Genomic DNA, 25,748 nt, shown 5'->3' with positions numbered 1-25,748 from the left:
GACAAAAATAGGACATGTTCTATCATTTGTGGCACGGATGCAGAAATTTTTTGCAGCCCCAAAGAAATTAATGGGTTTATGTGCGATCCACAAAAATTCCGGATCAGACGCAGACCAAAAATACTATAGTTTGCATGAGGTCTTAGTTTTATTTTATGTTAATTACTGTGAGAGAAGTTAACAATTATCTTCCTTTCAGACTACTAGATGTTACCAAGCTTCTTAAAGGGGTTGTCCATTGGCATAATATTGAGTCCAACTCTCGTGATCCGCTGCTTAAAAGGGTTGTGGTGCTTGTACCAGCACTATGCCGTTTCTATTGTCCGGTATTGAGATCCGTCATAGGGACAAAGATAGTCAATGGGGACAAAACTTAACTGAACAGAACGGAGTGCTCCAAAATGCATTCTGTTCCATTTGGTTGCATTCTCATAACGGAGAGCAAACCACAGCATGTTGCAGTTTTCTTTCTGTCATGGAATGTGTCATGACCCAAATGCAAGTCAATGCGGACGGATCAGTTTTTTTTTCTGCCACAATAGAAAATGGATCCGTCCTTCATTGACTTTCAGTGGAGTTCATGACGGATCTGTCTTGGCTATGTTAAAGATAATACAACCGGATCTGTTTGAAACAGATGCAGATGGTTGTATTATCAGTAACAGAAGCGTTTTTTGCTGAACCCTGCCGGATCCAGTAAAAACGCTAGTGTGAAAGTAGCCTTATGTGTATGGGCTCTTTCACACAAGCGTGTCCCTTGGGGTGAATCATGCTCCGTTTAAGAGGGGGATTGTATGGTCTGGGCTACAGAAGTGCACAGCATTATCAATCATGAAAATGACTAAAGATCTAAAGATCAATTCACCGGATACAAGCAATCCCTCCTCCTATTCAAATCCTCACTCGCTGATGCAAAACTGGCCTACTTCTCATCTCTCATATCTTCCCTGGCCCACAGCCCTAAACAACTTTTTAACACTTAACTCCCTTCTCCGTCCCCCAGCGCCCCCACCCTCTCCTCTCATCTCAGCTGAGGACTTTGCCACATACTTCAAACAAAAGATAGTCAACATCAGAGAAAGCTTTAGTCCCCACAGACCCTCTACACAACTGCTCAGTCCTTTTCTTCCAAACCCCGCTTCTCCACCATTACAGAAGAAAAACTCCACTCTACTCTCCAGATCTCATCTGACCACCTGTGCACTTGACCCAATCCCATCCCACCTCATCCCTAACCTCACTACAGTGTTTATGCCAGCCCTAACTCATCTCTTCAACCTATCACTAACCTCTGGTGTCTTCCCCTCTGCTTTTAAGTATGCTACCAATATACACATCCTCAAAAACCCATCTTCTTTGTCCAGTTATCGCCCCATATCACTTCCTCCGTATGCCTCAAAGCTACTTGAACAACATGTCCACTCTGAACTGTCCTCTCATCTCTCCTCCTGCTCCCTCTTTGACCGACTACAATCTGGCTTCTGACCCTAACTGACCTACTAACAGACAAAACCAAAAAACATTACGCTGTCCCCCTTCTCCTTGACCTGTCCTCTGCCTTTGACACTGTCGACCACTCCCTTCTGTTGCAAACTCTCTCATCTCTTGGCTTCACTGACCTGGCCCTTTCCTGGATCACATCATACCTTATAGACCCGATGTTTAGCGTCTCCCACTCTCACACAACCTTCTTGTCTTATTCCCTCTCTGTTGGTGTCCCGCAAGGCTCTGTCCTAGGACCCCTGCTCTTCTCTATTTACACTTTTGGCCTGGGACATCTCATAGAGTCCCATGGCTTTCAGTATCACTCTTATGCTGACAACACACAAATCTACCTCTCTGGTCCAGACATCACCACCTTATTATCCAGAATCCCACAATATCTATCTTCTATATCCTCCTTCTTCTCCTCTCGCTTTCTAAAACTTAACATGGATAAAACAGAATTCATCATCTTTCCCCCATCCTGCTCAACGTCCACCCAACAGACCTATCTATCACAATCAATGGCTGCACATTCTCCCCGGTCAACAAAGTCCTATGCCTTGGAGTGACCTTGGATTCTGCCCTCTCCTTCCGACCTCACATCCAAGCTCTTTCCACCACCTGCCTTCTCCAACTCAAATACATCTCCCGCATCCGTGCTTTCCTCAACTTTGAATCTGTGAAAAAATGCTTGTACATGCCCTCATCATCTCCCGCCTAGACTACTGCAACATTCTCCTCTGTGGCCTTCCATCTAGCACTCTCGCACCCGTCCAATCCATCCTCAACTCTGCTGCCCAACTATTCTACCTCTCACCCTGTTACTCCACTGGCTCCCCATTGCCCAGCGAATTCAGTTCAAAATACTAACAAATACATACAAGGCCGTCCACAACATGTCCCCTCCCTACATCTCTGAGCTACTTTTCCGATACACCCCCACACGCAATCTCCGATACTCACAAGACCTCCTTCTCTCCTCTCCTCTTATCGCCTCTTCCCACAATCGCTTCCAAGATTTCTCCCGTGCATCCCCCACACTCTGTAACTCGCTACCCCAACATATCAGACTCTCACCTACAGTGGAATCCTTCAAAAGAAACCTAAAAACCCACCTCTTCAGACAAGCCTACAACCAGTGACCCTGCTATACCGCCATGACCAGCTTTACCCTCCCCTATTGTGTCCTTCTCCCATACCATGTAGATTGTAAGCCCTCACGGGCAGGGCCCTCTCTCCTCCGTACCAGTTTGTAACTCGTCTTGTTTATGCTTAGTGCAATTGTCTGTATTATGTATGTATACCCCTTTTCATATGTACAGCGCCATGGAATGAAGGCGCTATAAAAATAATAATAATAATAATAATAATGCCATGTGCTTCTGTAGTCCAAACCACACAATCCCTCTCTTACACGGAGCATGATTCCCACAAGGGACACTCTCGTCTGAAAGAGCCCTTTGACAAGCTCCTGACTCTCCTCAACAGATAATGTCCTAGGAGAGAACAATTGGGTGCCGTGAATGTCACAATCCGATCCCTTTGTTTTCCCGGGAGATAAGCCAGTGGAGTCTGGAGAGTAAAGCAATCACTTGCTAGCTAGCGGAGGAGACTGCTTCTATTACATGCAGCGGTCGCTTGTCCCCATACTGCCTAGTAGTGGTTTTAAGCATGCTTAAAAATCTGAATTGGCGGCAGTATTACACTGCAAGATGATCGCTAACGAGTGTTCACACCAACACAGTGATTATCGGCCGAAATATTGGCAAGTGTAATACAGCCTATAGCAAATGAGCATTCAAGTAACAGCTATTTAAAAGTGTATGGGCAACTTTAGGTGTCCATTTTTGGCCTGCATCATATGGGTGATCTGTAGTTACCGTCACTAGCTGTATTGAGGTCATCTTATTGACCACTACTATATCTTTCAACAACTGGGGAAGACTTTTAAAAACTATTTACAAAAACTGGAGGGGCTTCCTAAAGCTACCAATTCCATTTTATCCCCATTTTGTCCCACCGTGTCTGTCTTTTGCTATACTTCTTGCTGGACTTCTGTCATCTGTCTTGACAAAATCAAATAAAACATATGTATGTATCTGTGTTTAATACACTTATGTGGAATACTGCCTAAAAACAATTTGGAGTTAGTGATTATTTATACTAAATATGAGTAATTGTTTTCTTGGGCTACTTTCACATTAGCGTTTCAATTCCGTTATTGAGATCTGTCATAGAATCTCAATATCGGATGAAAACACTTCAGTTTTGTCCCCGTTCATTGTCAATGGGGACAAAACTGAACAAAACGGAATGCACCAAAATTTATTCAGTTCCGTTTGGTTGCTCTCCCATCGTGGACAGAATAATGCTGCAAGCAGCGTTATTCTGTCCATGATCTGGTGCGGAGCAAGACGGATTCATCCTGGCACACAATGTAAGTCAATGGGGACGGATCCATTTTCTCTGACACAATAGAAAACACATCCGTCCCCCGTTGACTTTCAATGATGTTCATGACGGATCCGTCTTGGCTTTACAAGACATAATACAACCGGATCCGTTCATGGCGGATGCATACAGTTGTATAATGGTAACGGAAGCATTTTTGCAGATTCATGACGGATCCGCAAAAAACGCTAATGTGAAAGTAGCCTTACTTTGGAGATATTCTGTTTATATGATATAGCTGCTAGTTACTAGATGTATGACCTTTTTCTAGATGTATGGAATGCTTTTATCCATCAACCACCTTAGTTATGAGTTATCATAGTACTGTAGATATATTATTTTACATAATACTTGTATTTTGTTTTTGGTCCAGCCATAGTAGAAGACCAGAACACCACCGATAATCCACCAAGGAGCAATTCCAATCCTGTTCCTCCCATTCCAGAGCCCACTGCCGCACAGGAACCTCTTGTGGGAAGTCAAAAGAGGAAAGCAAGAAAAACTAAAATTACACACCTAGTTAGGTCTTTGGACTGTCAGCCTTCATTAGGTCCAAGTTTGGGTAAGAATAAAACACTTATTTTTTTTTGTCAGTATTTTATCCAGTTGTAGTATTGATATATTGTACATAGAAATCACGTGTATCTAGAGTTCATTATAGTATGTATGTGTTATCTAATATTGCGGGAAAATTTTTTTGAAAGTCCTTACACACATTTAATTTGGCTCAGGCATTTTTTACCAGTAATTTTTTTTTTTTTTTTTAAATGTGACACTTTTTCACAAACACAAATTTTCTGGCCACCTGCAGTTTTTGTGGAGTTTATTATATATATTTTTTGCATACAATGTCTTACCACTAGCACTTTCTTCATGGCGTTTTTCTCTATAGAGAAGGTGATGATAAAACACCTGAAGAAAGGGCAAGAGCTACAGCATGCTATTAAAAGTAGCAAGAAAGACAAAAACACCACCTAATTGAGCTTCATATTCCCAATAGACCTTCAGCTAACATCTGGAGCTCGTGTGGTACCACAAAAAATGCAGGTGCAAAAAAACTGCACTAAAACAAGAAAGTGTAGAAAAGCAACCTTATATTTTTTAAAATAATGAACAGCAATAACGGTTTGGGGAAAAAAAATAATTTAAAGACTATCAGATCGGTCCTGTCACTGGGACCCCTACAAATCATAAGAACGGGGTCCCATACCATGTGGACCCCCGTGAAATGGACAGAGCGGCTGGTCAAAAATGCGCACCGCTGCTCCATTCATTTCTATGCTGTACTAGGCTATCTCCGGCACTCCCATAGAAATGAATGGAGTGGCAGTGCACATTTCTGACTGGCCTGTCTATCCATTTCAGGGGGGGCTCCACAGGTTATGGGGCCCCCATTCTTGTGATTGGTGGGGGCCCCAGCGGCAGGACCCCCACTGATCTGATAGTTATCCCCTATCCTGTGGGGATAATGTATATGTCTTTTTATGAACTTAAGACCACCCCCTTGTACAGTTATTAATGACTGACAGCAATCTATGTATACACCCTTACACAGAGAATGCTATGAATCATTGATAACACCACCCCTGTGTACAGCTATCTGTGTATACACACACACAAACAGAATACTATCAATCACTGGTAACACCTCCCCGTGTACAGGTATTAGTGACTGACAGCTATCTATGTATACACACACTTGCATAGAGAATGCTATCAATCACTGGTAACACCTCCCCGTGTACAGGTATTAGTGACTGACAGCTATCTATGTATACACACACTTACATAGAGAATGCTATCAATCACTGGTAACACCTCCTCTGTATACAACGATCAGTGACTGACAGCTATCTATGTATTTACACTTACACAGAGAATGCTATCAATCACTGATAACACCTGCCCTGTGTACAGCTATCAGTGACTGACAGCTATCTATGTATTTACACTTACACAGAGAATGCTATCAATCACTGGTAACACCTGCCCTGTGTACAACTATCTGTGTATACACACACAGAATGCTATCAATCACTGGTAACACTTCCCCTGTGTACAGGTATCGGTGACTGACAGCTATCTATGTATTTACACTTACACAGAGAATGCTATCAATCACTGATAACACCTGCCCTGTGTACAACTATCTGTGTATACACACACAGAATGCTATCAATCACTGGTAACACTTCCCCTGTGTACAGGTATCGGTGACTGACAGCTATCTGTGTATACACACTTACACAGAGAATACCATTGATCACTGGTAACACCTCTTCTGTGTACAACTATCAGTGACTAACAGCTATCTATGTATACACCCTTAGGGCTCACGCACGCAAACATGTGCCGGCAGGGCCCGTATTGCGGCCCGCAAACAGCGGGTCCGCAATATACTGGCCCCAGACGTTTGTGCATTGCATCACGGATGTGGACCCATTCACTTAAATGGGTCTACAATCCAGAAGGTGTGGTGCGGAACAAAGGCACGGAACCCCACAGAATCACTAAGGAGTGCTTACGTGGGGTTTCTCTCCTTGCCTCCACATGGCAAAAAAATAGAACATCTATTTTTTTGCAGTGCGGACGGATCATGGACCCATTCAAGTTAAATGGGTCTGGATCCATCTGCGGCAGCCGCACGGATGTTGCCCATGCATTGGGGATCGCAAATTGTGGTCCCCAATGCAAGGAACGGCCGTGTACATGAGCCCTTACACAGAGAATGCCATCACTCACCGATAACACCACCTCTGTACAACTGAAGTCAGGAATAACATATATTTAACCCCTAAGTGACCAGCCTGTTTTGGGCCTTACTGACCAAGCGTTTTTCTTCCTTTTTTTCATCGTCGCCTTCCAAGAGCTATAACTTTTTTTTATTTTTAAGTCTATATAGCCGTATGAAGGCTTGTTGTTTGCAGGAAAAGTTTTTAATGGCGCCCTTTTGGGGTACACATAACTTTGATTAACTTTTATGAACTCTTTCTGGAATGGAAATGGGGAAAACAGCAATACTGACCCTGCATTTTTCCGTTATAAATTTTGCAGCGTTCATTTTCCGGTATAAATAGCATATCTTTATTTTCTGGGTCAGTACGATTACGATGATACCAAATACATCTATTTTTTATTTTTATTTTTATTTTTAAAGGAAATTCTTTTTTTTTTTGCATTGCTGCATCCCAAGACCTATAACTTTTTTATTTTTCTTTCTATGGAGTTGTGTGAGGGCTTGATTTTTGCGGGACGACTTGTATGTTTCATTGGTATCATTTTGGAGTAAATTACGCTTTTTGATTGCTCATTATCGCTGTTAATTTTTATTTAATAAAGGTGATTTTTTTAAAACTTTTTTTTAACCACTTAACGGTCGCACAAGGGGAATATAACAGACAATATTCTGATTTTAAAATGCAGTGCATTATCCCTATATTTGCTGCCTAGGGCCATTTGGATATTTGTAGCATCATTCGCGGGCCATACAAAATTCTCAACTTAAACATTTGACTGCTGTATTTGGTCAAACATATAACTGACTTAGGGGTAAGTTACATAAATTGCGCTTCAATTAAAAAAAAATCTAGAGTGCTGTATTTTTGCAACACAAAATGGCGCCTGCACTATATATTATTAATAGTACAGTCTAATTTTGAAGTTCAGAATGTTACATATTTAGTTCTTTATTTGGCATTAATGGCAGCCAAGCTAAACCCAGAGGGGTTCACCCAGATTTCACTGTCCCTGCGACTGCCCCTGCCTCTTCCTTCATAACTGTCCCCGCCTTTGTCCCTTGTTCAGCCACAGATCTTCCCCCACCTCCATCAGACTCCCATCAGACAACCCCCTGCCTCAGATCACACCTCCTTCAGACTAGGGTTGGGCGATATAAAAAACGATAACGTTATTAAGAAATGTATCGCAAAAACGATCTATAGCGCAATAAATACCCATTTAAAAGAAAAAAAAAACACAAGTTGACATAATGACATTATACTGTGTGGGGGCAGCCAGAAGGAGAAGTTATACTGTATGGAGGCAGCCACAAGGAGAAGTTATACTGTATGGAGGCAGCCACAAGGAGACGTTATACTGTATGGGGACAGGGGCAGCCAGAAGGAGACGTGACGTTATACTGTGTGGGGCAGCCACAAGGAGAGGTTATACTGTGTGGGGCAGCCACAAGGAGAGGTTATACTGTATGGGGCAGCCACAAGGAGAGGTTATACTGTATGGGGCAGCCACAAGGAGAGGTTATACTGTATGGGGCAGCCACAAGGAGACGTTATACCGTATGGGGCAGCCACAAGTTGTTATACTGTATAGGGACAGTGGCAGCCACAAGGAAAGGTTATACTGTGTGGGGCAGCCACAAGGAAAGGTTATACTGTATGGGGCAGCCACAAGGAGAGGTTATACTGTATGGGGCAGCCACAAGGAGACATTATACTATATGGGGGCAGCCACAAGGGGACATTATACTGTATGGGGCAGCCTCAAGGAGAGGTTATACTGTATGGGGCAGCCTCAAGGAGAGGTTATACTGTATGGGGCAGCCTCAAGGAGACGTTATACTGCATTGGGGAACCACAAGGAGACGTTATACTGCATGGGGCAGCCACAAGGAGACGTTATACTGTATGGGGGCAGCCACAAGGAGACGTTATACTGTATGGGGGCAGCCACAAGGAGACGTTATACTGTATGGGGCAGCCACAAGGAGACGTTATACTGTATGGGGCAGCCGCAGGGAGACGTTATACTGTATGGGGCAGCCGCAGGGAGACGTTATACTGTATGGGGCAGCCGCAGGGAGACGTTATACTGTATGGGGCAGCCGCAGGGAGACGTTATACTGTATGGGGCAGCCGCAGGGAGACGTTATACTGTATGGGGCAGCCGCAGGGAGACGTTATACTGTATGGGGCAGCCGCAGGGAGACGTTATACTGTATGGGGCAGCCGCAGGGAGACGTTATACTGTATGGGGCAGCCGCAGGGAGACGTTATACTGTATGGGGCAGCCGCAGGGAGACGTTATACTGTATGGGGCAGCCGCAGGGAGACGTTATACTGTATGGGGCAGCCGCAGGGAGACGTTATACTGTATGGCGGCTACAGGGAGACGTTATACTGTATGGCGGCAACCACAAGGAGACGTTATACTGTATGGGGGCAGCCACAAGAAGACATTATACTGTATGGGGCAGCTACAAGAAGACATTATACTGTATGGGGCAGCCACAAGGAGACGTTATACTGTATGGGGCAGCCACAAGGAGACGTTATACTGTATGGGGGCAGCCACAAGGAGATGTTATACTGAATGGGGACAGGGCAGCCACAAGGAGAGGTTATACTGTATGGGGCAGCCTCACGGAGAGGTTACACTGTATGGGGGCAGCCACAAGGTGACATAATAATGTCATGTTGCTCATGTATGAAGGACTCATTATTCCCTAATGCCTGCTATTGTAGATCAGTGTGCGGACTGCAGGTTGCAGGCAGGAAGTAAGGACCAGGCCACAGGGCCGCAGAAGACAGACATAGCACCTTCATGTATGACACCCGCGCAGGCCAAACTCTGTGTGTGGGAGTTGGAGAGACGTTTCTCGCTTGGCTGTTGTGCTTGCCTCTGCTCTTATACGATTCCAAAGTCAGTGGGCGGAGTCATGAATATGGGCAGCTAGAAGGAGCCGGGGGCTGCCGCTGCAGGCTGTGATGTGGTTGGGAGTAGTTATGGAGGGGCGGGCGGAGTTTCCCCACCTCTGCTATAGTGCATTGCATTTTAAAATCAATGCTATACTGATATTGACCAGCAGGCTGCGCCAGAGAGGCACAGCCTGCTGGAAACTACTCAACGGAGGCTTGGGACCTTCATAAGATCCCATCCTGCCTTTACACACATCGGCACCCCGCGATCGCATTTGCGGGTGCCGATGGGAGACAGAGGGTGTCCGCTCCCTCTGTCAGGGTTGAACATGCGGCAGGCACCATTGCAAGCGTTAGAGCAGGTCTGTGGCTCTCATGTGTGAGCTAAGTCCCCGTGCAGCGCTTAGACTGGGCTGCCGTAAAAAGGCATCTGGGCAGTCAAGGGGTTAAAAGTATAAATTACAAGTTTTACTGAACCTTTTCCAACAAAACTGTATATTAATCTGCTCAGCTTCTCTTACCCTATGACACGCTGCCTGCAGATTGCACTGCATTTTGTGGTGACAGGTCCTCCTCTTTCAGCACAGAATAAAGGTTTATTGCAGTGCACACACAGTGTGGTGCAGACTATATTTCATAAATTCTTGAATGTGTGTTAAGGAGCCTCCAAATGCTCTTTTTTTTTTTGTTTTGCAGAAACGTCTGCAAGCACATTGGTTTCTGCAAGCCCCATTCAGATGAATGGAACAGATTTTGGCCCCTTTCACATGAGCGAGTATTAAGCACGGGTGCAATGCGTGATGTGAACGCATTGCACCCGCACGGAATCTGAACCCATTCATTACAATGGGGCTGTGTACATGTGCATTGGTTTTCACGCATAACTTGTGCGTTGTGTGATAATCGCTGCATATTCTATATTCAGCGATTTTCACACCATGCAGGCCCCATTGAAGTGAATGGGGCTGCATCGTGAAAATCGCATCACAAGCAAGTGCGGATGCGATGCGTTTTTAAAGGATGGTTGCTAGGAGATGTTGTTTGTATACCTTCAGTGCTTTATAACGTGCGTGCAAAACGCATTAAATTGCATTGCACCCGCGCGATAAACATAAATACTGAACGTGATCGCAGGCAAAACTGAATGACTGACTTTGCCTGCGAAATTGCGCATTTTTGCATTGCATGCATTCGCAATGCATCCTGACATGGTTGTTTGCAAGAGGCTTTTCAGTCTCAGAAATTTCTGCAACAAAATCTGCCACATGTGAAGGCACCCCAAATGGATGTATTAGAAATGTATTAACGAGCTAAAGTCACGTGCATATTTTACATATTGAATGAAAAGCATATAAGCAATAAAAAGGTTATATTATCTATTAGGTTTACCTTTTCAGCTCGGTGTTTCTTACATGTTTATAAGTATGTCTGTTTTCTTTCCAGATGATAATCCTCCAAATAGTTATCAAAGTAATTGCAGTGTGGAGGGAACGTGCAGAGCAGAGCTGACAATCTCTGGGGAAGCAGGCGTTGACCAGAACTGCAGTATTACCCAAGACATACCAACTGTGTCTGCTTTCTTTAGTCTGGCTGCTCTGGCTGAGGTGGCAGCCATGGAAAATGTTCACAGGTTAGTTTTGCAGTCTCCATATCTCCATATGTTTTCCCATGCGCTTTCAACAATATCCATGAAGCAGCAGTAAAGTTATGTTTACACGACATGTGAAAAAATACAAAGCAGAATCCACGGCAAAAAATCTGAAGACAACCTTTGTATTTCTGCTGCAGAGTTGCAGTTTGAACTGCCGCGGGATTGCACTGGGATTAGTCCCATTCAATAGAGCTGGCCGGGTGTATTGCGGATCCGCAATGCACTAAGGACATCTGAATGGAGCCTAAGGATACGGCTACACAGCCGTCGTGGCCAGGTTTGCTGAGTATCTGTGATTCCATAGAAATGAATGGAATCACCATGCCTGTTGCAAGAAGTCAAACACTGCTGAATTTCTTGTGACAGCCGCGGTGATCCCATTCATTTCTATGAGATCACCACTACTCAGTGAACCTGGCCACGACAGCTGTGGCGCCACCAGTGTTCACGTATAGCCGTACCCTAAACCGAGTCATGAAGCAACGTCATTCCTTCACATGGATTTTAAATCCACATGGAAAAAAAATGCACCTCTACAGACAAAAATGTAGATTCCCATTGAAAACAATGGGATAGATCTATCAAAACTGGTATAATGTAGAACTGGCTTAGTTGCCTATAGCAACCAATCTGCTTCCACCTTTCATTTTTCAGAGCTCCTCTGGAAAATGAAATGTGGATTGTGATTGATTGCTATGGGTAAGTAAGCCAGTTTTCCTTTACACCAGTTTGATAAATCTCCCCCAGTAAGTCTTGGATTTCAAATCTCCATCTAAATTAACATTAATTAACTAGCTTAGTTGCCTATAGCAACCAATCCGCTTCCACCTTTCATTTTTCAGAGCTCCTCTGGAAAATGAAATGTGGATTGTGATTGATTGCTATGGGTAAGTAAGCCAGTTTTCCTTTACACCAGTTTGATAAATCTCCCCCAGTAAGTCTTGGATTTCAAATCTCCATCTAAATTAACATTAATTAACTAGCTTAGTTGCCTATAGCAACCAATCCGCTTCCACCTTTCATTTTTCAGAGCTCCTCTGGGAAATGAAATGTGGATTGTGATTGATTGCTATGGGTAAGTAAGCCAGTTTTCCTTTACACCAGTTTGATAAATCTCCCCCAGTAAGTCTTGGATTTCAAATCTCCATCTAAATTATCATTAATTAGACAAATCTAATGGCAGCACAAGGAGGAGTGGAGACTGGAGTAAAAGCCATCTTGGTAAATGTACCCCACTGCCTGATGACCCAACTGGTGATAAGGCCTCATGCACTCATCCGTAAACATTTAGCAGTCTGCAGAAAAATACATAAGCTGTGTATGTGCAGTCCGTATATTTTTTAGCAGACCCATTGCCTTCCATAGTCCGCATTTATAGGACATGTTTAGTCTTTTTCGGAGTGGACATACAGACGTAGAAAGCACACAGAATCAATCATTGTGCTTTCCACATCTGTATGTCCATTCCACAAAAGATAGAATGTGTCCTATACTTGTCCGCAAGATGCAGACCAATTTAAGTCCATAAAAAAACGCTTCCGTATTTTGTAGATCGGCAATTTGCAGACCGCAAAATGCTTATGGATGTGTTTATGAGGCCTTAAGCAGTAAACTTTAGCAACCAGACTGTCCAACATGGCAACTGTCCAACTCGTATCTGGCAGCAAAGAAAGGGACTTAAAGTGGTATTCTCATTACAGACAATGCATATTGCTAGGATATGCCCCCATTGTCTGAAAGGTTTGGGTCCTACCTCTGGGACCCGCACCTACACTGAGAACGGAGCGGGGAAAGTGGTGGAGGGCACACTGCACGTGTACAGCTACCCTCGATTAATTTATATGGGGGCGCCAAAGAAATGAATAGGAGTGGTGGCTGAGCAAGCACGGTGCGCTCCCATTCACTTCCTCCAGCCACCATTCTCCCTGCTCCGTTCTCAGCCACCTCTGGGACCTGCATCTATCAGACAATGGGGGCATATCCTAGTGATATGCCCCCATTGTCTGTGATGGAAATACCCCTTTAAGGCTTGGCAGCAGTTGCACCATGCTGGGGTACTGTTCAGAACATGCGTGGGATGTACATTGAGCATGTTTTTTTATCTTTCTTCAGAAGTCCTAGATCTACCCATACAAGAGATGGACAGAAAAAAGACATGTCCCAGGCAGCTGTGCTTATATCTTGCGCTGACCAATGAAACTTCACTTTATGACAACATTTTACTCCATATTTAAAGAAAAGCCTTGAGCCTTACTTAGGAAGGCTAAAATTATCCATGAAATGGAGGATGAAATGGGCAGATGAGTTTCACTTGAAGCCAGAAGCTGAAAGCTTGGGTTTTATCCTTAAAGCTCAACTTGTTCTTGGCCTACTGATGGAAAATGATGGCGCTAGGTTCACTGCTGCTTTCTACTGAGGCTAACAATGGAATGAAGACTGAAGCCGCCAGTGCTCTATCTCCATAGAGAAGCTCCGTGACGCAGAGTGTGATACTAGTTTCATATTATAGTTACTAAAAAAAGAAAAAAAAAGAAATACTGATGCACTGCACTAGATAATAGACATGCTTGGTCATTTTTGTAAATGAAGATTTACGTTCCAAAAAATGGTTTATATAATAGTTTATGCTTACATTTATATTGAGACTGAGTTTAAAAGATATAAACCGTAGGCTCAGGTGTACCGTGTGTCTTGTCTGCGACCCTTGCCTTCTGCACTTCTCTAGGTTTCTGTAGACTATAGACCCTGCTTCATATCCTCAGCTCGTGCCATAAACACAGGCCATCTAAATGCCACCCATAATGTACTGACAGCAGCCAGCGATATGCACACATCCAGTGATAAGCCTTAATAGATAGTATTAGGTCTGTCTACACAATACGCGTGTCTTCACATCCAACCGCTTTCCGCACCTGAAAATCAGTACCATTCATCTGAACAGGGCTGTGGCAAGCTCATGGATTTCTGCAAGCCCTGTTCAGGTGAAGGTGAATGGAACTGACTTTCAGTTGCAGAAAACTTTCTTTGAACATGTGAAGGCGCCATAAAACTTAACTATGAAGTGATCCTATGCAAAACGGCATTTTATATAGGATCCCAGCATAAACATACATGTAAGTAGAGTTTACTACTCGGGCTGTGGCACATAGACATTACGTCAAAGGCGCAGTAGTAAAATTAGAAAAGGTTTACATGTATGTTTGTGAGCATTGCCAATTCCTGTTTTACATAGGTGTGCATGTCACTTTAAGCCTTCAACTTCGAAGCATATTGAAACTGAATTGGTGTTTTTAACCCTTCGTAATAGTTAATGGCTATTATGTGTGCTGTTTCTAGCTGACGGTATTAAGGATTGCGGCGCATTACGCAGCTGTCATGCAATTTTAGTAGTCATGCTGGTAATTGATACCGTACTATAGGGTGATGACCGGTGCATCCAGATCAGGGATTCCTATTAGCCAGGTCACTAACACATTTAACTATGCACTAGCACTGAATGTGCGCCTCATCATAAGTAACAAGGGGAGCAGTATTTGTCTATAGTTTGTGTTCTCCATTCCATCTATGAATTTCATTGTAAAAGGCTTTAAAGAACAAGAGGTTGAGTTGTAGTGACAAATACAGAAAACCCCAAAAAGGCTTTCTTGTACTATGGTATGTAGATGTCACGGTATGGCTCACCTTAGCAATGTGCTTTGAAGAACTGCATGTGGTGAACGTATATAAAACGACCATAGGAACCCATAGGAAGTTTAGGGACTGGCGTGTCTTACTGATGGCTGCAGTAAACAATATGCTTCTGTCTAGCTGCCCTAGCCATGCCTGGAGGTTTGGTAACTGTACACGAATACCATAAGGGTTATACTAACAGGACTGTCACCTCTCCGGACATGTCTGCTTTAGAAAGTAATTGTAGCTCCCTTGATATCAATTCTTGGGAACCTATTCTTATAACCCTATATTGCAGTGATGGCTAACCTTGGCACTCCAGCTGTGGTAAAACTACAACTCCCAAGATGCCCCCCTTGCTTGGCTGCTCTCAGAACTCTGTAGACATAAATGGAGCATGCTGGGAGTCGTAGTTTCACCACAGCTGGAGTTTCAAGGTTGGCCATCACTGCTATATTGTGTTCTTCCTCTTTAAAATAATAAACTGCACCAGTCCAGCTCACCAGAAGACACTAAAGCACGGCTAAGGGTTCATGCACATGGCCGTTGTGCGGCGTTCCGTGCATTATGGACCGCAATTCATTCAACTTGAATGGGTCAGTGATCCATCTGCACCATAAAAAAAATAGAACATGTTCTATTTTTTGTGGTGCGGAGGCACGGACAGAAACACCACGGAAGCACTCCACAGCTCCGTATTGCAGACCCATTCAAGTAAATGCGTCCGTATCTGTGATACGGGGACCACACGGCCGGTGCCTGCATATTGCAGACCCGCTGTTTGTGACCCGCAATGCGGCCACGGCCGGGCAACGACCATGTGCATGAGGCCTCAGGCATATGGTAACATGTGAAAAAGAGGAACTCCACCTTCCATAAAATAAGACGAGCCTCATCTATGTGTTTCAGGTCACCACATCCGACCCTTACTCATGACATATACATCATGAGTAAGGGTCTGATGTGGTGTAGATGGTGCTTGACTTCTGTATTTGGATTTTACATACTTGGCAAAAAAAAAAAAAAAAAAGCTAAATGTTATGGAAGCTGGAGCTCATCCTCTTTGAGGTGTATGAATGAATTGACAGCTGGAGGTTACCAGTTTTTGGGATGTGTCCCTATACAGTCTGTTATTGTCCAGGGACATTCTCCTTTGACATAAGGAATAGTAATGTCCAACTGTTCATTTATTCATAATTTCTATCACGAATAATAGAGGAACACCACACTAAAGAGGAGAATGAAATTTATTGCTAAAACAGACATGTCAGGACGGGTCCTCTACCCCCTCCTATGCTCCCTTCACTGGGTCGTGCAGCCCCGTCTAGCTGTAGGGCTGTCTTCTTCTTTACGTGGCCTTGCCCAGTGCTTCTTCATATGGCACTTGTGGTGAAGGTGATTGTGCTATGCTCCTCTATGTCTCTATTGTGTGTAATACAGAGTAAGGGGTATTTATGCAAGGTCCTAATATGCTAGAAGAGCCCAATAAGATTAAGGATTAAGGCTCCAAAGCTACGTTACTTTATAGCAGACATCTGAATGTCTTCCAGTTACAGAAGGCTTTTCTTATGTGATAGCCCACTTCAGCCTAGTTTAGACAACACAAAGCCATTATTTTAAAGATTGTGGTCATGTATATACTGTATCATGTACTTCACAACAGAAATTGGAATCTACAATAGTGTCTTCTGTATCTAAAATTGCTTGATAAAGTTGTTTCCAGATTTGAGTTTATTGTTATAGCACTGCCTAGATATTCTAAGGAAAAGCCTTTTACAGCTCCGCTTCCTTATTCCAGCATTGTCCTCTCACCTGTACCATGCCGATATGTTGAGCTTTGGGGGTACTGTTACAGCAATAACTTGTTTGCCTTTTTTCTAATGATGAAATACTTAGCTTTAAGTAGACCCTCTGGTCATGTTACTATAGTCCAGAAGGTGGCCCTCCAATTCCATGCCGTCTTTAGAAGGTTAGGGTTTGGCTCGTTTGTTTTCAGTAGTACTTCAAAACTATGTAAAATGATCCCGAGCTTAGATTAACGGTGGAGTTACTGGATCTGCTTGCACAGCCAGTATTCTGTCGTCTTATGCAATAGTGTGGTCAGCAAAGTGGAAATCATTAACTTGCACAGAAGGAAAATCTTCTTAAATGCAGTGTCCCCCAGGTGAGTGGCTCTTCTTTCGTTTAGTCCCTAGCTTTTAGCTATTGCAGCTGTCATGCTGTTGCTGAAATGTGGAACTATAATTAGATGTAGAACTTGGCTCCAAGATCACGATCATATGACAGCAACTGTACACCTGACTGGGTACTAGCAAAATAGCACTGCCAGGGGGGCACTTTTCACACAAAGTATTCTGTTTGGTTGATTTACTCTTAGTATAACCAGTTTAAATTTACATTTATCAGGTTGAGGTCAATGTCGATGCAGTGTTTAACTATCTGTGTAATATTGGTTTAACCAGGGTTTTTTTAATACTTAAAGGGAGTCTTTCACATTGAACATGCAGTCTGATTTCTGCATAGCATGTTATAGAGCAGAAGGAGCTGAGAAGACTGATATATAGTTTTGTGGGGAAATATTCACCATCTTCTAACTCATTCATCAAAATCCCTGCCTTTTCTGAGCTTAGGCATTCAGTGGGTGGTCCTATTCACTGAGTGACAGCGGTGTCCAATAGGACTGCCCACCGGACATCAAAGCCCAGAATGAGCAGGGGTTTAAATCCATGAATTATAAGCCATATGGAATCTTTTACCTTAAAACTATATATCAATCTGCTCAGCTCCTTTTGTTCTATAACATGCTACACAAAGACTGGACTGCATGTCCAAGAAGAAGGCAACTGTAGGACCCCAGAAGTCTTTTCAGGAGAGGCTTCCGACATCTTGTGGTTGCCTAGGCAACAAGACCACCTGCTCCCTTCTGCCACCAGTTATAAGTTTCTTATGGCAAACTTGTCATTGGCAGTACACTTCAATGTTGCTCGGCACTTAGTATATTTAAACGTGGCACACCAGTTAAAACAGCTTGAAGATGCCAGCTTTAAACCAACATAGCATCGGCACTACTACTTGGCACTAAGTGTTAGATCAGTGTGTTATTACTTGAGGTATGGCACTTCAGGAATTAAAAGAAGATAAAATTCTGAATTATATTAGTTTATTTTTGGTCCTGCACATTAACAATGGTTATGAAATACTCCTTCCCGTGATTCCCTTAGATATCTCTATTTTTGTCAGATTGCCCCAAGTAACCTTTCAATACTGCTTCTAGATATTTCTGTATGACTATGGTACCTTTTTTCTTAAAACAGGAGAGAAAATATCCTATTTTATATGTGAATTACTGAGTTACTAAACCTAAGTGGCTTTCCCTTAGAGTAGTGTAGTGACTGTTTTTTGAAACTTTTGTAGATATTGCTTAATTTTTAAGCTTCTAGGCACTAAGTAGCAGAAATCCTGCAAAGCTTTAGTTAGTTTTTGAGATATTGGCCATTGATGGCTCTGAGTAAGTGAGTTTCAGTAGTTCTGTTCGCTAATGCACTGAATCTTTAGACAAGGCATTGGTATAATCAGGTAATAACTATTAGCACAACTTCTTAACATTTCACTCCAACATTTCCTGATTTGTATGTTTGTATATAAATAGAGCATATCCAAGTCTCTAATATTTTATCCCAGAGCTGGCAAGACTGTAAGAGTATGTTCACACAGGGCACATACGCTGCAGATTTTCCATCTGGCTTTGGGTCTGAATCCACAGTACAGTAGTAAGTGGATGAGGCTTTACAAAAACTCATTCACACCCTGTTTAAACAAATCTGTGGTGCAGCTCTTAAAGGGGTTATCCCATGAAAATCATATGTAATCTAGTACATGACCAATCTCTTTCTAGCAAAGCTGGAACCAGCCCTGCACCGCACATGGATCCAGAGATCTCCCCATTCATTGCTCCAATTGTTATTCTAGATTTTTTTCAGGCTGGCAGCTTAGGGAGCATGTCCTTTCTGCAGCTAGCATTAGTTGACAGATGGAACTGAGCATCTGCTCAGTGAGCTGGACAGCGAAATTAGAAAAAGAGCAAGCAGCAGGTGGCGCTATACAGATAGATTTCATTGAATAACTCAGTAGCTATAATCCATTTATTTTTGCAATTACAAAAGCATTCAGATCCAGGTGCTGGTTTGAAAACTGTAGATTATTATTCATGGGACAACCCCTTTAAATCTACAACATCTCAATTTATGTTGTGGCTTTTCACTGTGAATTTCACCCTTGCATAAGGTGAAATCTGGAGTAAAACCTGTAACAGATCTGCATGTATTTTGCTGCAGATTCCTTGCAGATCTTCTTTCCACCTACTTTAATGCCTGTATGGACATACCCTTAGATTTCCTCCTAGGATTGCAAACCCCGTAACTGATCTCGCAATGCAGGAAAGCACCATCTTGTGTGTTTTTATCCCGTGTATGGGGGACACCATGGTTACTCCTGCTCTGTGGAAACTGTAATAAACAGGGCTTGTGTGGAAATACCGCAATATTGCCATACACATGGTCATCTTCACAGCAGTGTCATCAAGACGTGTAGTTAAAATCCCTCCTGGGAAATGTTTGCACCTTATAAGCGTTTGAATACCAAAATAGAAAACCTCTTTGCTCTGTTGCAATATTTTGCTTTAGTGTGTAAAACCACTTATATCATTGATTTGTCTGCATATGTGTGTCGCACCCACAATTATTTCATCCTTTAAATCAACTGTACTGTAGTAAACCTGTGATTAGATTTTAAAAAATTAATAAATAGGTGTCTGGACTGCATAAAACATATTTTATAAATTATACAGTGTTCCAGTAAATGTTTTTTTTGTTTCGTTTTTTTTTTAAATTTGCTTTTAACTTTGTCACTTGTGCTGTGGTTGTGCCATAAAACGCAGTGTTCCAGAAATTCCCAGACCAGTATATATATATTTTTTTCTTCTTTATTTTTTTTATCCACTTCTTTTTCCAAACATTAGATATAAATTCCAGTTCTGAGACCAAAAGCATTGAACCTCTTTGCTGCATTGAAGCATTGTGTGTTTGATAATGTACCCATCCCAATGCTGTGCTCCAAAATTGAACTTCTATTTATTAAATCACAATGAACTAATGTTTTATACGGCTGTGATGATCTTATTTTGTTCCCAGTCAAGCTCTGTGTAGATTTCTTAAACTATTTGAAATGGTAATAAAATGTTTCAATAACTGTATAACAGACCTTCAGATTGTTGTGTGGTTTTTATATAGTCTTCAAATGTATTATTTCATATATGGAAATGCTTATTTCATGAACATAACAGACACAGGGGGGATTTATCAAGACTATCATAAAAGAAGATAAATTTGTCAGGGCAGCTAGCCACACCCCCTTTCAAAAAAGTGTTGAGGACGGTGAAAAAGTGGGAGATGCGACAATTTTAAAAAAAAGTTGAACATGGGACTTTTTAACTGCACTTTTCAGGCACAATGCCAAACCTTCACCATTATTTTTGGTTATTATTACTAACCCCTTTGCTACCAGCGCTATACATGTACGGCGCTGGAGCGAAGTGCAAACATGGCGCCTGCTCATGAGTGCAGCGGGTGTCATGGCCAGTGGGTCACCGCTGTTTGAGGCCCGCGGCTAATGACTGCGATCGGTATTATTGTCGTGATGGTCTTTAAAGCCTTTAGATGCCGTGATCACGGCATCTAAAGGGTGCGTTCCGGGCTTCTTACCGGCATCCTCTGCGGCCAATGAGGATACCAGTAATCGATTTCAATGCGCTGGGTCTCTCTGAAGAGACCCAGTGTATTACAGCTGCAATTTTTATTTTGGCCATCAGGTGACAGGCCAACATAAATGAGCAATTCTGCTCAAATAATGTGTCATGTGTCTAAAAGACCCATGATTGATCAGAATAAAATGGATTTTGTACGCTCAAAAACTAGCTTAAAAAAAAGGTAATAAAACAAAAAAATATACATAAATAAAAAATATAAACAACATGAGCATCACCGTGACTAAAAAACTTCAGTACTATTAAAATATAAAAATATTTTTCCTATACAGCGAATGGCGTGACGGAAAAATGGGTCAAAATGGCCAATTTGCCATTTTTTCATTGTTTCTCTTCCCAAATTTTTTTTTATAAAATGTAATTACAAGGTCACACACACTCCAAAATGGTATCAATTAAAACTACAGATAATCCCGCAAAAAATGAGCCCCCACACAGCTCAGTAGATATAAACTATAAAAAAAAGTTATGGGGGTCAGAATATGGTGGTTTTTTCAAAGTTTAAATTTATTTTTACATTATTTAGACATAAAAAAAACTATACATATGTGGTATCGTTGTAATCGTACTGACCAAGAAAATGAAGGGCAAAAGTCAGTTTTGGTGCAAACGGAACGCCGTGGGAACAAAGCCCAAAAAAAGGTGGAGGAATTCTTATTTTTTTTCCAATTTCACCCCATTTGGAATTTTTTTTCCACTTCCCACTACATTGTATGCCATATTAAATGGTGTCATTAGAAAGTACAACTTGTCCCGCAGAAAATAAGCCCTCATACAGCTATGTGAACGGAAAAATAACGTTATGGTTCAAGGAAGATAGGTATGAAAACGGAAAAATGAAGTTTCGGTATCATAAGGGTTAGGTTACTTTCACACTTGCGTTCGGAGCGGATCCGTCTGAGCGGATCGCTCCTATAATGCAGACGATGGGATCCGTTCAGAACGGATCCGTCTGCATTATATTTCAGAAAAAAATCTAAGTGTGAAAGTTGCTCAGACGGATCCGTCCAGACTTTGCATTGAAAGTCAATGGGGGACTGATCCGTTTGAAATTGAGCCATATTGTGTCAACTTCAAACTGATCCGTCCCCATTGACTTACATTGTAAGTCTGGACGGATCCGTTTGCCTCCGCACGGCCAGGCGGACACCCGAACGCTGCAATCAGCGTTCTGGTGTCCGCCTGCTGAGCGGAGGCCAAACGGTGCCAGACTGATGCATTCTGAGCGGATCCGCATCCACTCAGAATGCATTCGGGCTGGACGGATGCGTTCGGGGCCGCTTGTGAGAGCCTTCAAACGGAACTCACAAGCGGAGCCCCGAACGCTAGTGTGAAAGTAGCCTTAAAGGGGTTATCCAGGAATGATCTAAAATGTCCACCAACAACCTGTCCTAGAATGTGAGCAGGACTCGTTGCCATCCCTTGCGGAGCTGCCTAGGGGCAGGGCCTAACTATACAATACACTGCTCTACAATAGATGATAATGATGTGATCCTGTCTACGATATTCCATCACAGCTGAGCAGCCTTGAAGCTAAGTACCTATGTACTCTTTATACATCAAAGAATAGATTCATTCATGTATCTATCCATGTATGTTTCATCAGATCCAGATCAATTGATATCATATCAAGTAATCCTCATATATCCATGCTCCTTCTCTAAGATGCATATGCTTGAAGAAGGTCAGAGGTTGATTGAAACATTCTGTGATATGAGCATTACTTGATATGATACAATCAATTGATCTGGACCTGATGAAATATACATGAATACAGCTATTCTTTGACGCATAAGGAGTGCTGTGATACATCTTCTCCTCAGGTGTGGCTTTGACCTTCCACGGGCCCCAAAATTATCTATGGAGTGCAGGTGTCAACTCCTTGTTTATTGGCTGAGCAGCCTGACAGGAACGCTCTGCAATGTTTACTATATGCAAATGCCAGTGTGCAGTGAGGCCTGTTTCCTCACCCGCCTGATCAGCTCTGCAAGTGGAGGCAACCAGTCCTGCTCACAGTCTAGGACAGTTTGCTGGCAGCCATTTTAAAGCATTCCACGAGAACCCCTTTAATATTGGTGTACTCTATGAATAGTTTGGACATTAGTTGTGGAAGGATAATGCTATGGAAAATAACATTCCCGTCAAGTTAAACCAAGACTTATGCCTATGAGCTGATTCATTGTTTTCATAGTTCTGCATATCTTTTGGCATTGTTAAAGCTGCTCTCAATCAGAGCCAAATGTATTTGCTGTACTGCACCAAATTGTCTTAATCCTAGGATTTTACATGCATGGAGGAAACACTGACATCAGGCAGGGTCAAAGCCATTGTTTCATTGGCTAAAATACAAAAACAAGAAAAGAGATAACACTTGGCATCTGCGCATTGTGCATTATTTTACAAACTTTGGTATGTAAACTACGTAAACATCTAGGTGCCAGCGCCATATTGTAATGGCTTCACATTGATATCATGACATCCTCAACAGCATCAACTACGTATTTTTTGTAAATTCGCCACAGTTTTGTCTCTTTAAGTGGTTGATACTGAGCTGTAATACCAGGCAAAGCCACTGCTAAAAGTATGGCGCTGCCTTAAAGGGAACCTGTCACTATGAAAATGCAGTGCAGTCTGCAGGCAGCATGTTATAGAGCAGGAGGAAAAGATTCAGTGTAACTTGTCATTTATTGATTTACATCTCTGCTCTTTCTATTCTTCCAGCAGTCCATTGGGCAGTCCTATTTAGGTATAGACTATCACTATATGCACACTTCTATGAGGAAGGCTGTCAGTTACCAAGTAGGACTGCCCACTGGAATCGTAAGTGTAGAAAGAGCAGAGATTTCATGGATAAATCACAAGTTTTGCTGAACCATTTCCCTCAAAACTATATATTAATCTGCTCAGCTCCTTCCGCTCGATATCATACTGCATGGAGCTTGCACTGCATTTTCAATGAGACGGGCTTCCCTTGAAACAACTGATCATTAGGGCTGCCAAGAAGTGTTCTTTCCTGCTTGTCAGTAAATTTACATGCAGCGATCTCCTCCACAGTATGGGGAGAAGCAATCGTTAATGCCATTGCTCGTCCAAGGTTTATCCCCGCAGCAGAGTGTTTAGACGGCACAATCTGCTGCCGGCAAACAATTTTGGTGCCAGAACAATCCTATCACCCATTGAAAATGTGTTTTGCTATGTGTGAATCCATCGTAAGGCCATTTTCACATGAGCATGTTCAGTCTAGGAAACATGCTCTATGTGACAGCTGTATTTCCCAGACTGAACACTGCTCCTCTGACATGAACTCGCAGCATTATAATAAAGCAGTGAGTTCCAGCCTGTCTGTGGGTCTACTGAACTGTAGTCGCATAATGCCAAGAGCATAGCTCAGTAGACCCACGGTCAGGCAGGAACTCACAGCATCATAAATCTTTATAATGCTATGAGTTCATGTCAGAGAAGCAGTGATCAGTCCAGGAAATACAGCCGTCACACAAAGTGTGTTTCCTGGGCCGAACAGGCTCGTGTGAAACTGGTATAAAGCTCATCTCATTTATATTAAGTATCTGTATTATGTCTTTGGTTATGCAATAGTTTCCATGCTGTTCCTTACACCTCTTTCACATGGGCGTCGCATGTGAGGGCCGGACAAAATGCGGGGGCATTGCGGGAAAATGCAAAGCGTTTTAATGCGTTTTGCACGCGTGTGAGAAAAATCGACATGTTTGGTACCCAGACTTCTTCACAGAAGTTCGGGTTTGGGTTAAGTGTTGTGTAGATTTTATTTTCCCTTATAACATGGTTATAAGGGAAAATATTAGCATTTTTAATACAGAATGCGAAGTAAATTAGGGATGGAGGGGTTAAACAAATAATTACCTCATCCACTTGTTCGCGCAGCCCGGCTTGTCTTCTTTCTTCTTCTTTGAGAACCTGAGAAGAAAAGGACCTTTGGTGACGTCACTGCGCTCATCACATGGTCCGTGACAATGTGATGAGGGCAATGACGTCACCAAAGGTCCTTTTCTCCTCAAAGAAGAAGAAATACTAGCTGGACTGCACGAACAAGTGGATAAGGTAAGTCATTTATTTATTTATTTTTTGACCCCTCCATCCTTAATTTACTTAGCATTCTGTATTAGGAATGCTATTATCTTCCCTTTATAACCATGTTATAAGGGAAAATAATAAAGATCGGGTCCCCATCCCGATCGTCTCCTAGCAACCATGAGTGAAAATCGCACCGATTTTCACCCAGCCCCATTCACTTCTATGGGGCCTGCGTTGCATGAAAAACGCACAATATAGAGCTTGCTGCGATTTTCACGCAACGCACAAGTGATGCGTGAAAATCACCGCTCGTGTACACAGCCCCATTCACTTCTATGGGGCCTGCGTTGCATGAAAAACGCACAATATAGAGCATGCTGCGATTTTCATGCAACGCACAAGTGATGCGTGAAAATCACCGCTCGTGTACACAGCCCCATTGGAGTGAATGGGTCCGGATTCAATGCGTGAGTCACCTCATGCATTGCAACCACGCAGAATTTTCACCCGTGTGAAAGAGGCCTTAGGTGTGCAGGTCTGTTACTTGCACCCTTTTCTTAGGCGTGCAGGTAACCTTGTACCTAACCAGCTGACGACTGCAGACTTTGTACCCAGCTTCCTTGTAGCAGCGTGGCAAAACTCTAGTTCCCAGCACCTGACACGGCTGGTAAGAAACGTCTAATTAGTGATAGTTACTGCTGCTGCACCCAGGAGATGCCATGAAAGCCTTCCATACACAGCCAAACCTGCTTGGGGTGTGATGAAATGTTCAGTGTCAAGGTGACAACACGGCAAACAAGGTAAGTCTTCTGTATGCGTATGTAAATACTGAGTATATGTGAGAATGCAGAAACCCAGAGTAAGCCAGTGCGAAGGCAGGGGTCAGCGATGAGGTAGGTGACACCAGCCATTGAAACAGAACTGAAGGTTTGGTTCTATGAATATGTCTGACTCTCAATTTTCTTCT

At 42.8% G+C, this 25,748-nt stretch overlaps 2 protein-coding genes across 8 annotated transcripts in view; both read left to right on the top strand.

The window, feature by feature from the left end:
• Nucleotides 1–18,860, top strand: part of BBX (BBX high mobility group box domain containing) — an 82,173-nt gene extending 63,313 nt beyond the window's left edge. For all 7 annotated transcript variants that reach the window (XM_044285030.1, XM_044285028.1, XM_044285029.1 and 4 more), the window contains 3 exons: nucleotides 4,310–4,498; nucleotides 11,034–11,220; nucleotides 13,354–18,860. In XM_044285030.1, coding sequence (XP_044140965.1) covers nucleotides 4,310–4,498; nucleotides 11,034–11,220; nucleotides 13,354–13,438 — 461 coding nt within the window. In that variant the 3' untranslated portion in view covers nucleotides 13,439–18,860. The remainder of the gene's footprint in view (nucleotides 1–4,309; nucleotides 4,499–11,033; nucleotides 11,221–13,353) is intronic.
• A 6,569-nt stretch (nucleotides 18,861–25,429) lies between these two features.
• Nucleotides 25,430–25,748, top strand: part of HHLA2 (HERV-H LTR-associating 2) — a 76,499-nt gene continuing 76,180 nt past the window's right edge. Inside the window, exon 1 of the mRNA XM_044285035.1 lies at nucleotides 25,430–25,581. The gene's annotated coding sequence lies outside the window, so the exon portion shown is untranslated. The remainder of the gene's footprint in view (nucleotides 25,582–25,748) is intronic.

Source organism: Bufo gargarizans, chromosome 3 (assembly GCF_014858855.1).
Source record: "Bufo gargarizans isolate SCDJY-AF-19 chromosome 3, ASM1485885v1, whole genome shotgun sequence".
Classification (NCBI taxonomy): Eukaryota; Metazoa; Chordata; class Amphibia; order Anura; family Bufonidae; genus Bufo; species Bufo gargarizans.
This window is presented reverse-complemented; position numbering and strand designations above follow the sequence as displayed.